At 32.8% G+C, this 16771-nt stretch overlaps 3 protein-coding genes across 6 annotated transcripts; 1 reads left to right on the forward strand and 2 right to left on the reverse strand.

Annotated features, from left to right (window-relative positions):
* The first annotated feature begins 2617 nt into the window (after window positions 1-2617).
* Window positions 2618-7482, forward strand: LOC119642716 (integrator complex subunit 2). Of its 2 annotated transcripts, XM_038041990.1 has the most exons (4): window positions 2618-2643; window positions 3826-4623; window positions 4684-4934; window positions 4992-7482. In XM_038041990.1, the coding sequence occupies exons 2-4, from the start codon at window positions 3853-3855 to the stop codon at window positions 7282-7284; spliced, it is 3315 nt and encodes a 1104-aa protein (XP_037897918.1). In that variant the 5' UTR covers window positions 2618-2643; window positions 3826-3852; the 3' UTR covers window positions 7285-7482. The 2 variants fall into 2 exon arrangements, with proteins under 2 accessions (XP_037897918.1, XP_037897912.1); XM_038041984.1 differs by lacking the exon at window positions 2618-2643 and having other exon boundaries at window positions 3734-4623.
* Window positions 7483-8825: 1343 nt separating this feature from the next.
* Window positions 8826-10980, reverse strand: LOC119639749. Of its 3 annotated transcripts, none has more exons than XM_038037385.1 (4): window positions 10854-10980; window positions 10476-10615; window positions 9350-9506; window positions 8826-9281 (listed from the first exon to the last, which is right to left on the reverse strand). In XM_038037385.1, the coding sequence occupies exons 2-4, from the start codon at window positions 10606-10608 to the stop codon at window positions 8831-8833; spliced, it is 741 nt and encodes a 246-aa protein (XP_037893313.1). In that variant the 5' UTR covers window positions 10609-10615; window positions 10854-10980; the 3' UTR covers window positions 8826-8830. The 3 variants fall into 3 exon arrangements, with proteins under 3 accessions (XP_037893313.1, XP_037893321.1, XP_037893329.1); XM_038037393.1 differs by having other exon boundaries at window positions 10476-10522; window positions 10641-10980; XM_038037401.1 differs by having other exon boundaries at window positions 9350-9553; window positions 10476-10522; window positions 10641-10980.
* Window positions 10981-12053: 1073 nt separating this feature from the next.
* Window positions 12054-14070, reverse strand: LOC119640344. Its single transcript, XM_038038288.1, has 5 exons — window positions 13802-14070; window positions 13560-13687; window positions 13325-13491; window positions 12642-12798; window positions 12054-12580 (listed from the first exon to the last, which is right to left on the reverse strand). Exons 3-5 carry the CDS (start codon window positions 13482-13484, stop codon window positions 12181-12183), a joined length of 717 nt encoding a protein of 238 aa, XP_037894216.1. The 5' UTR covers window positions 13485-13491; window positions 13560-13687; window positions 13802-14070; the 3' UTR covers window positions 12054-12180.
* Window positions 14071-16771: the final 2701 nt, after the last annotated feature.

Below are 16771 nucleotides of genomic sequence, written 5' to 3' on the forward strand. Positions count from 1 at the left end.
CGTATTAATTATTCCACTTCTTCAAATTTCAAATTCAAGATAGATAGAGTTGAGACAAATTTGTCGAACGTTTGTGAGGCACTAAAATACAAATCTGAGTACATATAAGGTAAATATTTGGTGATAGTGGTGAAAAATTATTATCCTGCGTTCATATAGGCATTAAAGATTTGATTCAAGTCGAACTGAAGTCGAGCTGTTCTCATTTTTTCCTTTTTGTCTTTAAATTAGATAATTTCATCTACTCTGTAATTTAACTCGTTTATGAATATGTGTTAAATCCTCAAGAAGCAAATTCTTATTTGACACCTCTGATATACGGACTGATGAACATGAAAGTTTCGATTTTTAAATTATTGCTGATAAGCCAATGAAGCCATTAAGACTTACTCAGCTATTAGCTTATTATATTAGACGATTTTTCAACGTGTTGTAACGGCCGTTTGCCACCTTGATTAGTCAACGAAGGTAATATAATAATTCATTCGGTTTTGGCTTAATACCGACAAGGAAGTATGCAAGCAACTTTGGAATGCATTGCCTATATACTCGGAACGAATTGGCTTTAGACTCCCCAACACAGTTCCAACATTATTGACCCTCGACAATATAAACTGAAGATGCTTGGATTTTCTATCTTTCGCATATGCTTTCCCTGTTCCCGAGACAATTTTCGACGTACACAAAGAATTTTTTAGTTTTTTTTAACGATTCATCCGGACTTTCTATATGTTTTTCACTTGCAAAATTTATTTAGCAATTCCATCCGGCTCAACATACTTAAGTAATCGCTTGTTAGTTTTATATATTTACAATTTGATAAATAAAGAAATAAAAAAAAACCTCCTCGAAGAATTTGCGCTAGTTTGTCTTGGCAATACGCTTCAACAATACATTAATCAAATAACATCTTCCAGAACAAAGCCTCTTTTTGAAGTTACAATTTTTCATCTATTTAGACAATTTGTGACAGACATAAGAACAAATGCAACATCTGTATGTAAATTGTTAATATTACACCTTTATAAATACGTGCTATACAATTTAATGAATACCATAATCCAAACTTATTTCATCATTAAATATTATTTTATTTTAAAATTATAGTTACGTGCAAAATTTAGTACAGCCAACTGAAACTCAAAAGCAATTCAATTAAGCGCTTATTTGGTTACTCTTTTACAAATAGTTAGTAACTCATGCTTTTTATTATGCTTTTTGCAATGTTGACCACGCGTTTTTGAGTCTAATCTCTTTATTCGCGAGGTTGTGGTTGTTTAAATTGAAGGGGCATCCATATTTCTCCATATAGAAATCTTATCACATCGCGATAAGTAATTTGTCTATATGTTGCTTACATGGTACACTGAGCAGTGTCCCTACACACATTTGATATTTTATACACTTGTCATGACCGCAATAAAACTAGCCGCCGTGCTACCTTGAACAAAAAGACGCTGTTTTTTCTTCAAGAAAAAATTCGACGTCCCTTTCTTTACAAGCATTACCCATTGCTTCTCCTTTCTTCACTTATATAAAGATTCGTGCCTGTTGTAAAATGTGTATTTCTTTATTTGAACTTCTCAAGCCATATGTTAATTGTTTACATTTGCATAGATTTGTTCCTCTTCTTCCTAGAAAATAATATGGTAGCGCGGCTTGTCATTATTTTTTCTATTGGGAAATTATTTAGCCGGTAAAACACGACAACGCATCATTGTTTCAGGGCCTTTAAGTAGCTAACACAATGAAGCTTCGTATATATTCCCACATATTTAATCTGTCAATTTTATATATTTTATAAATTTATAAAATACTTATATTATATATAATAATATATATAAAAATTTATAAAGTATATTTATCTCCCATTTTATGAAAAATTTATATTTAAATACAAAATTTCCCCATCCCTGGAAATATAATTGAAGTGATGTTGCGTTAGTCCCTTTACATGTTTTCTACGTGTCATTTCAGGAAATTTGATGTAAAATTTGCTGACGTGAAATTGGTGAAAAAGGAAAACATATAATTTCGCAAAATGATGAGATAGATTTTGCAATCTTACCTGAGGACTCTTTGCTGAATGTGACATTATTCGCAAGAATTATTTATCAACTACTTAACTACATTACTTATTTGTATTTATTACGTGTAAATGTGTGCTTATTCGGTTTTGCAAGCACTTGTGTACATTAGCATTTCAAAGGCCTTAATCTATTTAACTACATTCTAAGTAAGAAATTATTTGTTTAGTAATTTCAACTCAGAAACTTTATTGTGTTCCATATGGGTTTCGAGTCTACAATCAAACATAATATCGAATGATAATGACTCTATAAGCTCCACAAAGCGTTCCACCGATAAGTTGTACCGGAAGCATTTCTACCAAATACTTGGTGAATTTAAAATCTTAAGTCAATTCAATAATTAAACTTTGTAAAGAAAATAGTAATTACATTACTTTCGGAATGTAGAGAAACTTTTAAAATGCTGACAAATTGCTTGCATAGATAGTTTGAGAGTATGTTAAATTCTAGTGATGTTATTCTATAGATTTATGGTTCATTAATCTTTTTTGCTTTGCGGCTGTATTTTGTTAAAGTCTTGTTCATAAAGAAGTACACAAATTAGCCACAGGTGGTATGTAAAGAAAACCTACTTATTATTTTCATCATTACTTTGAGCGGCACTTACTGTCGCAAATCCAGCTCTCAAGCCATTTAATGTGTATTTTAGATTGCGGCTTAGTTAGCTAAAAACGTGTCGTCTTCCATTGTATTTTTTCTAGACGAAGTTATAACAATAACATGGTTTATAAGAAAGATGTCCAATAGAGGCTTTTTTCTTACCTCGAATATTCGCATTTTATGTAAGGCATTATGAACTCGCAACACATTGAAGTTAATAAAAGAAATATATGCAACGCTCACATAACAGGCAGTTCTACAAATTAAAATACATATATATTTGTTTCAATATTACATATATTTATTTATTTATTTATTTATTTATTTAACGGCCCATCCAGAATATGATTTTTAAAAATATTTGACAGAATGTCGTGTGCTATATTTTTTTAGTATAGAAAGTCTAAAACGTAACCTATACACAAATGTTTTCAACTTAATCGTTTTCAGAACTTGAATAGTACCTATCAGAAGTGAAATTAAAATTTTCTTTATAATTCTTCACAAACAATTGCTATTAATATCCATTGATTTCATATTTACAGATCGATCGCATTTTCATCGTATTCATTGTAAAGTTTCCTATACACTTTGCATTATTTTATAAATGACTGTGCAAAAAAATTACGTAAATTTGTGTAGTCGTTTTTCGTAAGCTGTACGTATTCTTATTGTATATTTCTAGATTTAAACATTTTTGTATCTCCTTCGTTCCAATTAATAGCTACTTCAAAGTATTTTTTTGTTGCTTTCGCAGAGTTTTCTTTGCCTACGGCAAATTTCATTTTTTATTTCAATATTATGTTAGATTTCCCGCAAAATTTATTAATATTACTTATTAACCTAAAAATGAAATAATAGATTAATATGTGCCGCGAAATATGTAAATGTGTTCAGCTAATTGATTAATGATACGATACGATACGATGCGTTAATAGTTGATTAAACGATAAATATGCAGAATAAAAGAGTGGTCAGCTGTTAGGTATGAAAAAAAGTTGTTGCACCTTTTGCGTTCAATTTACTTTTGGGCTTTTCTAAGAGAAGTTTATCTATTTTTCGGAAAGAAGTTTATTTTTAATAAGTAGTAATACTTATTTGTCTTATAATTTGAACATATCCTAAAACAATGCAGGATGTGACAGCTCGAGTTTTTGCAGCCATGCAAAATTTAGATATAGCTGCTTTGTCCACATATCCACAAAATGAGATACGTCCTGTTTTGCCGGCTTTGGTGAGAATGAGCCTTCTTTCACCTCTGGATAATACGGAATCATCTATGGAGTCACGAAAGCAGATATTGGCTGTCCTAATCGGCATAGAAGTAGTTAATAGCATTGTGTCATATCTTCAAGTCAATTATCATGAGTTAGAACCAGAATTGAAAAAAGAACTCCAAGCCCGCCAAAAGTGTATGTACTTTGAAGGTCAACAATCAGAATTTGGACTTCAAACGGGTATAGCCTTAGGGTTTGAACGAGCGGATGTAACGCGTAAAGTAAGGGTAGTGCTGTCAGAGATATTCAATGTTCAATGGTTATTGACGGAACAAAAGGCAACAGTTCAATCTGAAATACTAGATGATGGTATTTATTTAGAGGAAGTAGTAGATATATTGTGTATTGCTTTAGCAGAGTTGCCGTCATTGTTGAACATATTGGAATTGACCGACACATTGGTACAAGTACCAAATGGTCACCGCATCATATGCGCCTTAGTAGCCAATTTTCCTGATTGTTATCGTGATGTGGTAACGCATGTCATAGTCAATTGTGACGAAGAATCACCAGAGGGTAAACTTAAATTGAACTTATTAATGGCTCTAAGCGAGATAAATCCTTTACAGTCTTTATCTACGCGGGCAATTTGTGTGGAAATTATGAAAGTGCCTTCGTTTATGTTGAAATTGTGCTTAAAATATCCACAAGATTTGGTTAGTTATGCACACATTCACTATGATTTTCAATTCCTAATCTTCATGTTGTTTTTGCAGATTGCTTTCTTGACAGGTATGCTTTTAGGCAATGATCAAAATGTGCGCACTTGGTTTGCGGAATACGTCCACTCAAGTCAAAAACGGAAAAGTGATGCTCTCATTTTGGTTAGAGCTGAACTATTAAAACAATTGCAGAATCTAATACAAATTTCAAATACAGCCTCAACAAATGTCGACGAAGATTTTACTGTGCAAGGTGCTGTATTAATGCGTTTGTATTGTGCCCTGCGTGGCATAGCTGGATTAAAGTAAGTTATTTCTTTTATTGCTGAAAGGGAAATATTTTAATACTTTTAATTTTTCAGATTTAATGATAGCGAAATAAACGCTTTAGCCCATTTGGTTACAAGTCGTCCGCTGCCTTCAACTTCAGGGATGCGTTTTGTTTCCTTGGCCTTGTGTATGTTAATAGCATGTCCGTCTTTAATTTCCACTACTATTTTGGAGACAAAGGCTGTTGAATGGTTACAGTGGCTGATCAAAGAGGATGCTTTCTTTGGCAAACGTGCCGATACTAGTACTTCGTTAGGTGAAATGCTTTTGCTGCTGGCCATACATTTTCATAGCAATCAAATATCAGCAATAGGTGAACTAGTGTGCTCCACATTAGCTATGAAAATACCCATACGACCTAACAGTACAAATCGTATGAAACAACTTTTTACACAAGATCTTTTTACCGAACAAGTAGTGGCTTCACATGCTGTACGCGTACCAGTAACCCCAAAACTGAACGCAAACATTCCTGGCTATCTACCCGTACATTGTATACACCAGTTATTGAAGTCGCGTGCGTTTCTTAAGCACAAAGTTCCAATCAAATCATGGATATTTCGCCAAATTTGTAATTCCGCCCGACCATTACATCCTGTAATGCCTGCCTTGATCGAGGTCTATGTAAATACATTGATTGTACCTAATCCTCAGGGTAAAGTAAATGTTGATCATATGCATAAGCCGTTCTCGGAAATTGAAATTCTTCATATATTTCGTTCCAACATTAACTGTAATGTATTAGGCGAATTTAACGCAGTTCCATATCCAAATAATAACACAGATAATGAGGAATTATCTAAATATAAGGTCCAATGTCATTTAACAGCTCAATTATTGATACTGTATTATTTGGTTTTATATGAAGATATACGCATAGCTAACTTGTCAAATGCTTCGTTGAGCGGTCGTAAATTGAAGGAGTACACGAATAACTTCCTGTCAGAATTACCTATGAAATATTTGCTACAGAAGGCACAACAATATCACAACGATTACGCTGGTATTTTTCATCCTTTGCTCCGTTTAATTATTTGTAATTATCCTCACCTGAGCATGGTAGAAGATTGGCTCGAAGAGCATTGTCTGCACAATCATCAACGTATTACGGTTTCGTTGCCTGCCACCGTTAAACAAATTCAACACTCCTTGCAAATCGTGGATTTCGATCAATTGGACTCTAAGCCTGGTAGAGCTTTGCCAGTTCTAACAGCTCTTTTGAAATTACCAGCCGAAGAATTAGCTAGAAACTCTGATTTAATTGTCAAGAATTTACCAAAGGTATTTCAACGTAAGGTGTCACGTTCCATTAAAAACGTATATCTGGATGTTTGGCTGCGTTTGAATGCGGTATTGCCAATTAGTTTTTGGCGTAAGAGTCTTACTTCTATTATGGCATCGGAAGATCATATTAATCGTTGTTCTTTCGTAATGGAAAATATGCTGGATCCACTGCAAGTGCTACGTTGCAGTCGCGAGATATTTTATTGCCCGCACACTTTGATAATATTACTGCGAATTTTGCAAGGTAGTTTAGCCGCTTCTAAGGCTCATCTAAATATACAAATGCAATCTAAGCAAATGATGGATAAAAATGGTCAAATTCAATGCGATGCGGATCGCGAAGAATTGAAAACTGCTTTAATTGCTTCACAGGAGAGCGCCGCTGTACATATACTATTAGAAATTTTGACTGACATGTATGCTCATGGCTCGAGTCGCGTGGCTGCTCTGGAATTGCGAGAAGCTCAAGGCATTATATGCTCTTTCATACACCAGTCTTTCATATCGGAACCTTCCCTCGCCAAATTAGTGCACTTTCAAACTTATCCGCGAGAAGTAATACCAATGATGGTTAAAGGAGTACCTTCTATGCATATATGTATTGATTTTCTCCATGAATTTCTAAGTATGCCCGAAATGGATAAACAAGTGTTTACTATTGACTTAACTTCACATCTAGTGCTAAAATATGCTATACCAAAAAGTTTAAGTGTCTCGAAATTTTGCATAAATACTATACAATCAGCTCTGTCTTTACTCTCTACCGAGGCTAAATGTAAATACTTAAGTCACGTACTACCAGCTCTGACACGTTTTGCCGAAGCATTTCCAATATTGACCGATGACTGCATAAATATTTTAATGCTGACCGGGCGTAGTTTATATTCGCAAAGCACATTGGGTATTAATTCAACACAAATGCAATTAACTGCTCGTTCAAGGCATAAATGCTTTAAAGAAACGCATCGTTATATAGCGATGATTGAGGAAGCTTTCGAATCACTAATAACGAAAATCATCAATAAAGTGGAATTATATTGAAAATGAAGGAAAAACACTCGCAGTAGCAAATAGGAATGCGTAAGGCTTAGGCATAAGTTTATATATTTAGAAAAAAATATATTTGTTAAGATAGATTTAAAAATGAAAACGATATTTATTATTCGTTCCAAGGGTTATAATAACCTCATAATTGTATATGCATGTACATTAGAACTTATAAATTAAAAACTCTGTTAAAACTAATAAGAATATTATATTCGTTTTAGGGCGAATTTTGAATACCCACCACATATATATAAAAAATTGTTAAGCTTTTATTGCTTTTATTTGATGAGATTGCAATCATTTTTTCATAAGGTATTTGGATGGCCCTGATCAATGTTTTAGGTTAATATCTGGCAGAGCGCATAACTCAAAAGATTGGAGCATTCGTCAGGATTCACTTAACAACAGTTTGACTTTTTATAATATTTCTTGTTTTTATGCTGCTTATTTAACACACTCTTATAACGGTAATGATACAGCAATTTGTCTAGAGAATTCATGTCATGACGTTTCGTCATAGCATTTTTATACTCTACATCACATGTGATGCAAGAATATACTAATTAGTGTTCACGTTTGCAACACCCAGTCGGACTTAAGATAGATCCATCTTTTGTTTTGCTTTCTGAATAGATCTTAGCTTGTTGGTCCATCCGGCTGCCTTGTTTTCTTTGGTTCAATCTATAGGTCGCAATTTCTAAGATATTTGGATGAACTTTTTTACATTGATATATTTCTGCCCAAGGACGAATGCTATTGAAAATGTTATCAATTTGACCATTTTTTCGACCACTTCTCATATAACACCATATTTTGAAAAGTCATTACATAAATAATTGCATTATTAGGTGTTTTTAACGTATCTTTTCAAATAGTATTTATAGATGAGAAACTTCTCTTGATAACGAGAAGTGTTTGCATCCTTTAGAGAGTATTATTGAAGGTATTCATGCAAAAAATTATTATGTTTAAACAGGCTCTCTGCACATATGCCAAATTAAAAAGGAATGGTTAAACCCATACTTTCAAAATTTCTAGATTTTTTTCATAAAATAATGATTGGACAAAGAGGTCTGAGAATTACTTAGAAAATGTTTTAAAGATGTAATGAAAATTCAACGTAATCAGTAGTATGCGTATGCTTTTTATAACTTAAAAGATATATCTAAAATTGAAATTCCTTCCTTGTACGTATGTATCATTTTATTGTCAGTTTATATGTTCGATCCTCATCGTCTTTATCTTCTCTCCCACTTTTTTTAAAAATAATTCTTTTCTGAATAAGGATCGTGCTATATGTGCAATTCGAGATTAAATATCATGTTTTATAAAATTGTCACATATTCCCGTGTTATTGTATAAATAAATTTATCTATTTTACTGTAAAGTTTGTACTTATTTTGCAACTTAAACTGCTGTCTCACAATCTGCTTTAGAGCATTGTAGTCATTTGGGTCAGTGTTTAGCTATTTGAAGCGGTTAGGCAAAGCGAAACTTATAAGCTAAAACACTTTATTAAATAAAACGAAAAAAAGTAGATTTATTCTGTATTTTCAAAAAAATCATTCTCTGTCGTTTCCTCCGGCTCAAGCATTATTTTTGTTACAACATCCGTTATACTTTTGATTGCCATTAATTGCTTTCGTTGGTCCATGTCGCTCATTAAACCAAGAATCATTTGGCCAAAACCTCTGAGAGACGTATTTTTAATTTCTACTTCTTTTTTAGGTGTTTCGACGGTACCGATGATGGGTTCATTGTCCGAATCGGTAACCGTATCAATAATTGCATCGGTATTATCCATCTTAAATTCTTCTAGTCTTTTCTTTCTCTTTCTCTCTGGCGGTTGCTCAGCCGGCGATTCCGTAGGCGATGTTAATGGCAACGATTTAGCAAATTTTGGAAAAGTATCACTCATTGAAGGCTCCTCGGAGAAAGGACTTTTACCTGGTTCGAAATCAACGCTCACAATATCATAAGAATAACGATTTCTAATAATTGGATAGATATGCTATATAAATATTACATTTGAACATTTCTCATTGATGGTTATACTCACGGACGAGAAATTATATGCGGAGCTAAAAATTCCATTAAATCGAGCAGCGGCCATGGCCAATCTTGTAAAGTTTCATCAGGTGATAGTGAGCGCATCTTTCTTTTCAATCTCACATACTTATCACGCAAAGTGGTCCATCGTCTCATGCACAATTTATCTGCATTAAAAACCAAATTTCTACGTCAATAAGTGAAAATAATCACGCTGGAAATAAATTTATAATTGAAAAACAAAGTGAATAATTCGCTCTCTTAGCCTCTTTCTTTTTATTAAAACCTCATGACAGGACACACAAAGTTATGATAAATACACAAGAGAGCTATGTTATCCTACAACTCAATATTAGACGCTCTTAATAGCAAATTACATTTTTTTTCTTTATTGTGCAGTTCCTTAAGGAATAAGGTGGCGTAACTTTAGACCAAACTTGATACCAACTTCAGCAATGATTTCCAAATTATTGACTGTAATGTTTCGAAATTTTCAACTTCTTATACCCTACACCATAAGGATATATTAAGTTTGTGCGGATGTATGGAAAACATAGAAAAACTTGAATTAGACCCAACTTTTATAGTACCGATCAATTCAGAATCACTTTTAGAACCGATTTCATTTTGTCTATCCACGTTGTTCTCTTGTGTTCAATTTACACAACACATGATGAAATGTGGTACATTTACGTGTTTAGCTCCAAGGACGAACGCTATTAGAAATGATTCGCATAGGGCCACTTTTTCGATTACTTCCCAATTAACGCCTTATTTTGAAGACTCACTGTATGAATGACATTGGGGCGATGTAAGGTATTTGAGGCTGGGCCCGGGACCACTATAAGATCTTTACTTGTTAGTACAAACAGACAATCGGATTAGTTATCGAAAAAGTTAATAAGCGATTCAATTGCGGATTATATATACCCATGGGAGGGAGTGCTATTCACGTGTAATGAACTTTATGTCAAATTATAAGCGTATCTTTCTTAATTAATTTGAAACTGTGTTGAATCTTTACATACTCGCCCATGGCATTTTCATTTAAATAGAATTAGATGTATGTAGGGAATAAATGATTTGGGAAAAAACGAGTATTCTTTCTCTTGTTCTCTATCACATTTCTATCTTACCTGATATTCCCATTTGTTCGCCAATTCTGCGCCAAGCTTCCATCTTCCTATGTTGAATTTTAAAATAAGGGTGATGTTTATTAAACAAATATTCGTACTGTTTTACCAAATGTATGAATTTTTCATCATCCATTTTGATTCTGGAAAAAAAAATTAGTTAATTACCTATCATGCAAATTATTTTTCGTAAATTTATGACGGCAGTTATTAAATTAAATAAATTCGAAATATTTTAACAGAAGTCTCGATCAATGAAGTGGTACCGTGCGGTGCGGGTAACGTAGCGCAGGTAAAACTGCGAGAAGCAACTTTTAAGGCAGATAATGTGCATTGTTTTGATTTAATATGCTTTTCATAATTAAATTTTTTTTATTTTACCTCAATATTTTAGCAGAATTGAATACGAAATGTGTGCAAAAGCTTAACAATTCCTTTGTCAATTAAATCAGCTGTGATATTCTTTTGTACTTGTTTGCGTTGAATGTGAGACTGCGATACGCCATGTTACTTTAAGAACAGTTGACAAGTCAATCATGAGGTTGCAAGTCATAAATCGAAGAGAAACGACGCTTAAGGAATGAAATGGAATAACGATACTTTGCATGTATTACCGCATCACTCACAAATATAAATTGTATTTTGTGAAAAAATAAATTATGTGATGACAAAAGCCGTTTGGATTAGAATTTCTATAGTCTTAATGCTGTACACTGTTATTTGAATTGTAATTAAAAAGTTAAAATCATTATACGGTTTTGTTCATGGTCGACAATTACCTCGTTGCAATAGGCCTTTTCACAATTATTTGCAAACTGTTTAAAGCTTTTTGATGAAAAGTTTTAACAGATAAAGAGGGATTATGGAAATGGGTAAATATACGTAATTACAATGTAAATAAGTTTTTGTTTCGATTAACCTCTGATTATAAATATAACATAGTCAAATAAATTTGTAGGCAAAAAAAGGAAAACATAGACTTACACGTCTCAATTAATGCTAGAAATAAAAGCAAATTGATGAAAGAATTCTGCCAGCTTATGGTGACATGGTGTGATGTCATGCTTAATTGCTTAAATGAGTGGTTAAATTTAGCTGATCTCTATTTGACTGGATTTTTTTAAGGCATAGGAACTGTTGACTACATTATAGAAAAGATATTAATCACATTTTCACATTCCTGACCGTGCATGTAGGAGTATATAACAAGATAAGATAGTGCCGTCAGAGCTTCATATTTACCACCTTAGTATGCTCTTTTCTGTGCCTGCACTGTCATCAGATTATAATTATCGAGATAATGTTTGACTTTGTTATTTATTATAAAGCTTCACTTCCATACGAATATAGATGTATGGATGTCGTTGCTTCTTGGATAATTGTTCTTACCTTGTAATTTGGAGATTATGCACCTTGCACATTTTAGTAATACAATTAACCAAGGTATAAGCTATAAGCTGTTGAATATTTTATATGGAAAATCATAACATTTTATTTTAATAATAATAATATTGGGACAGCTTTCTAAACATAAATATATTATTTTACATTTCACTTTTAAACTTTAAATGTACATGTACATATTGGACTTGGAAGTTAGTAAGTTGTTTTTAACTTCAATGCAGAATTAGAATTATTAGATACGAATGTTCCTTACAAGCAATATTTATGGGAAAAACTTGAATCGTGTTCGAAAATAAAGGAGGATTTATTCGGTGATTTCAAAGAAGTCATTTTCCATACCTTCTTCCGGTTCAAGCATTATTTTTGTAACGATATCTGTTATAGCCTTCATAGCTATTATTTGTTTACGTTGATCCATTTCACTCATTAGGCTAAGAATCATTTGACCGAAACCTCTCAAAACTGGGCTCTTTATTTCCCATTCTTTTTTAGGCGAATCGATCGGATCAATGACAACCATATCAATTCTCTCTTTTTCTGGTTTTCTCTTCTTTTTTCTCTCCGATGATTCGATTTGTTCAATGGGTGATTGTAGTGGCGACGACTCTGCGAATTTCGGAAATGTATCACTCATTGAAGGTTCGTCGGCAAATGGAATTGTAGTCGGTTTAAAATCAACGCTCATAATGTCGTAGGAATAACGACTGGAAGCAAAGAAAATTCATCATATAATTTTGAGTATTTTGAAGTAGTTGTTTCACTTACGGGCGAGGAACAATATGTGGGGCTAAAAATTCCATTGAGTCAAGCAAAGGCCATGGTATGTCTTGTAATGTTTCATCAGCTGGCAGTGAACGTAGCTTTCTTTTTAGTTTTACGTATCTGTCGCGTAAAGTCGCCCAACGTCTTATGCATATTTTGTCTGTAACGAAAGCAGAACATTTAAACTTATCTTATGATCAAACAGCAATAGGTTTAACTCCAACTCCAACTTTTTGTCTAATAATAAGTAACGCTTGCGACACACATTAACACTAATAATTAAGCATTCGTAATTTCTTTGAGGAGTTGGTCATGAAAATCGGTTGATAAGGACGCGTTGAAAACAAATAGGGTAATTTCAGAAATTAAACCATTTTCAATGACAAAGTGAATATTCGTATAATACTCTCAATAGAGTATATTCATTTGGGTTTTCGCGAAAGTGAATAAAGGTAGTTTTAAGCCATTCTGTCTACTTCTCGTATGGATTAATATGTTTGATGAAAGTTTGCTTTTAGTCAAATACAATCTGAATTCTCTCTTTCCTTAAAGCTAAGTAAAACTACTTAGATCAGAAAGCATCGCGCATCGATTGTTCTAGATATTTCTATATACAAAGTAAAAATTCAATCGACTTCAATTAATGTCCTCCTTGTTAGTTATAGAAAATTACTGCACTGTTTTACCTGAAATCCCCATTTCTTCCGCAATTTTACGCCAAGCCGTTTCTTTTCTATGCGGAACTTTAAAAAAAGGATGATGTTTATTAAATAAATATTCGTACTCTTGCACCAATTGTATAAATTTTTCGTCATCGAATTCTACTATACACTTTTCTTCATCCATTTGAAACCTACAGAAGGAAGAATTTTGTCTAATAAATCTCTTATTTATACTTTTATAAGGGCTATGCGTATTTACTTGTTTCAATCGTTATATAAAATGAAAATCAAAAATTTATTATAGAAGTCCCGATCGTTGAAATGGTGCCTTGCCGGCCGTGGGAAGTAACGTAGCGTAGGCGATGGCTGGTAGGTGTGTCTAATCAACTGAAAAAATGAACGTTTAATTAATTCTACAAATGTACTCTTTATAACTTTTTTCCCGGAATATCTACATCAAATATAATTCGCTAAAGTATAATAAAAGATGTTCAGCCTTACTTCAATTTGTTAAATCGTTGTAGTTGTTTACATTTTTCTTCGTTGAACATGAATGAGCTTCACTATTTTTGTTACTTTTCTTTTATCCAAACACGGTAAACGAAATCAAAATACAAAAAAGCACTAAAAAGATGAAAAATGGAATAAATCGCTGGCTTGTATGCACGCAAAACAAAACTTTATGTCTCAAAAAAGTGCTCCATACGAACGCACAGCAAATCCTATTCTCAAAAAGCACGACAATAGCAAAAAGACCTCAATAAAACAGCAAACTAAATCAAATACAAAATGAATCGAAATTAAACGAAATAACAAACTCATACATTTTGAAGGGAATAAGGTGAAATTAGAAACAGTAAATTAATTATGTTAGACAGAAATTGTAAAAATATATTCTGTCTGTCTGATAGATAAATCAAACTTTTTTTTAACATTCATTGTAAATATTCTTTAAATATTGGCCATATAACAAAAAATTTACTCTAGAATTATTTTCGATGTAAATATTATAGCATATCTAGATATGTGTTGTTTTTAAAAAAGTAAATTTTTTCGGTTAAGAATGACAAATACTTATGTATATAAATACACTTATATATAATTCTCGTAAGACATAATAAGCTAGGCTTGATAAGCAAGCCAGGGCAATAATCGCATGTAAAGTGTAACACTTGGTTACGTTTTCAGCTGTTTTTGCTAAACAAAGCAAAGCTTTTATGTGCAGTAATCTAAGTTTTTATACGTATAATTGCCATAGTTTTTAATTAATTAATTATAAATATATATATTTATACATATGTGAAATTTGGTTTTTCAATGTGTTTGATATACCGTTGTCATTTGGAACACAAACCGAGCGACTTTAGACACAAACCAGGCAGAAGCAGAATTATGGAATGAAACAAAGCCGGAAATGTCAATCTTCTATATAGATTATGATTATTATTATTACCTTAGGCAGAGAAATAAATTCTCGAGAGTAAAATCTTTAAAAACTAGCATGATTGTAAGGCAATTGGCTTTATTGGAAACTTCACTGCACTTGAAATTTGAAGTCGTGATTCCTTGGCTTCGGCCACTCAAGCGGATTTGTATAAGAATTGTTGCGTGCAGTATTGTTCACATTTGAAGAAACAGTAGCAAAATAGATTTCCAGATTGTTCCAACAATTAACAGATCTGGGTTTAAAGAGCAAAAACTTGGTTTTACAAGCTTTGTAGGCAAATTATTAAGACATATGCGAACAGGATATATGCAGAAACATGAAAAATTAGCAAATCGCGTATCCTTTACGTTTATTCGTGAGGAAGCCGATAGTTGATATACGTTTTCGTTTGCTTCACGTAAAACTATCATATTATTTTCGGTGCTATCAGTCATTGTGAGAAAGGAAAACAGGAAAAACGGCCCAACCAAAAAAAATTTACGGTAAGACATCTTATTTATTTATTATTCGCGTCGTTTGCATACCAAGCAAACAAACAATATGTTTTTGTTGTTGCTTTTCTACTGCAGCTCTGCACAACCAATAATAGTATAAGACGTGGGCTATTTAGCTTTCGTCCACTTTGACAGCTTTGAGAGAGTGCGTCTAAGAGCTGCTATGCAAATGCAAAGAAAAAAAACGAAACGAAAAACTATGCTGAACGTAATTTTTGATCGAAAAACGGAAGCGTGGAAACGCAAGTACTCTTCGGGATGAGAGCAGAAATTTAAAAAGAAACAAAATTCTTTAATCTCCTTAGCTAAATTGTTCTTGATAGCGGGTTTATTTACAACTAGCGAACATTTCCAAAATAGACGATAGTACTTTCAGTACTCGCCGTTATGGTTATTAATCGGATTGTGGATTAAGGTTATTAAATCTTAAAAATTCGAAACGAACACTTTCTATATTATATAATCCTGCCGTTTTCTTTTACGCGCGGCTTAAAGCTTACGGGATGAACCGGCTGTAAAGTAACAAATCAATTTTGTTAATTAATTTAATGAAACTGCAGTTAACGCATCACATTGATTAATAAGCGAAATGAAAAATCAAAAACGAAAATATTTTGTTTATTTATTAAGGTTATAACGTAAGAAGACCGGCAAAACCAACGCAAAAAAGCCACCAAATTGCGAAATCTGCCCCTACTACGCGATGTAACAAAGTAAACCGAAAATTGTTTTAGACACACAAACACACATACGCACTATTAATCGGATGTTAATTAACTAAATAAAAAACGTCAATTTTATTTATAAACTGAACTTTTCGTTCATAAAGGAGCAAACGCCTGCTGTTGAAGAATTTAAAAAAAAAAAATTTAAAAAATTAATAAAAACTATATTTTCACTTGTTCATCTATAATTTAAATAAAGTTCGATAGAAAACTACATTTTATATGAAAATAATGCAGATTCATTTAATATCTAAATTCAAATGTTTGAACATTTTTCAAAGTATTATTATACCCACTACTGTAAGATGGGCGATGTATTCATTGTGTTTTTTTCTATGTAACACTCAAAAGGATGCTTCAGAGACCTGAAGCATGCTTTCCTGATCGGTGTGGAAATCTGATTTAACTATGTCTATCCGTCTGTGTGTCTGTATGGTGTGTGTTGTTGGCGCTTTCCTGATCGCAAAAATGAAGATACCGACTTCAAATGTGGTAGAAACATTAGAAGTTTCTGCACGCAGGTTGGTATTGAAACTTGCTCATATCGGTCGGAGCAAGACCACGCAGTGGAGCGTAAACTGAACGCAACTCCAATTTTTTTAACAAAAATTTTTGGATTTTTGCTGATACTTTATTAGAGGGGGTTCGAAAAACTGCCCGAACCGGTCCGAAATTTTCACACCAATTTAGAAAGCCGAAATTTTATTACTTAGCCACTTTTGTCAAGAAATTCTGAAAATTCCAATTTTATATAAAAAATTCGACAATTGTGAAAAAGAACGAAAACAATTAAGAAAATTATATT

The sequence above is a fragment of the Glossina fuscipes genome, unplaced genomic scaffold, assembly GCF_014805625.2.
Source record: "Glossina fuscipes isolate IAEA_lab_2018 unplaced genomic scaffold, Yale_Gfus_2 0, whole genome shotgun sequence".
In the NCBI taxonomy this organism is placed as follows: domain Eukaryota; kingdom Metazoa; phylum Arthropoda; class Insecta; order Diptera; family Glossinidae; genus Glossina; species Glossina fuscipes.

What these genes read in the sequence shown, in the direction of transcription:
- LOC119639749 (XM_038037385.1), bottom strand. Translation starts at nt 10,608, where the DNA reads ATGGATGATGAAAAATTCATACATTTGGTAAAACAGTACGAATATTTG. An exon ending in CGAACAAATGGGAATATCAG is followed by an intron (nt 9,507 to 10,475) that starts GTAAGATAGAAA and finishes TTTTTAATGCAG; the next exon opens with ATAAATTGTGCATGAGACGA. An exon ending in CCGCATATAATTTCTCGTCC is followed by an intron (nt 9,282 to 9,349) that starts GTGAGTATAACC and finishes TCCAATTATTAG; the next exon opens with AAATCGTTATTCTTATGATA.
- LOC119640344 (XM_038038288.1), bottom strand. Translation starts at nt 13,484, where the DNA reads ATGGATGAAGAAAAGTGTATAGTAGAATTCGATGACGAAAAATTTATA. An exon ending in GGAAGAAATGGGGATTTCAG is followed by an intron (nt 12,799 to 13,324) that starts GTAAAACAGTGC and finishes CTTTCGTTACAG; the next exon opens with ACAAAATATGCATAAGACGT. An exon ending in CCACATATTGTTCCTCGCCC is followed by an intron (nt 12,581 to 12,641) that starts GTAAGTGAAACA and finishes CTTTGCTTCCAG; the next exon opens with TCGTTATTCCTACGACATTA.
- LOC119642716 (XM_038041984.1), top strand. Translation starts at nt 3,820, where the DNA reads ATGCAGGATGTGACAGCTCGAGTTTTTGCAGCCATGCAAAATTTAGAT. An exon ending in TAAAATATCCACAAGATTTG is followed by an intron (nt 4,624 to 4,683) that starts GTTAGTTATGCA and finishes TTGTTTTTGCAG; the next exon opens with ATTGCTTTCTTGACAGGTAT. An exon ending in CGTGGCATAGCTGGATTAAA is followed by an intron (nt 4,935 to 4,991) that starts GTAAGTTATTTC and finishes TTAATTTTTCAG; the next exon opens with ATTTAATGATAGCGAAATAA.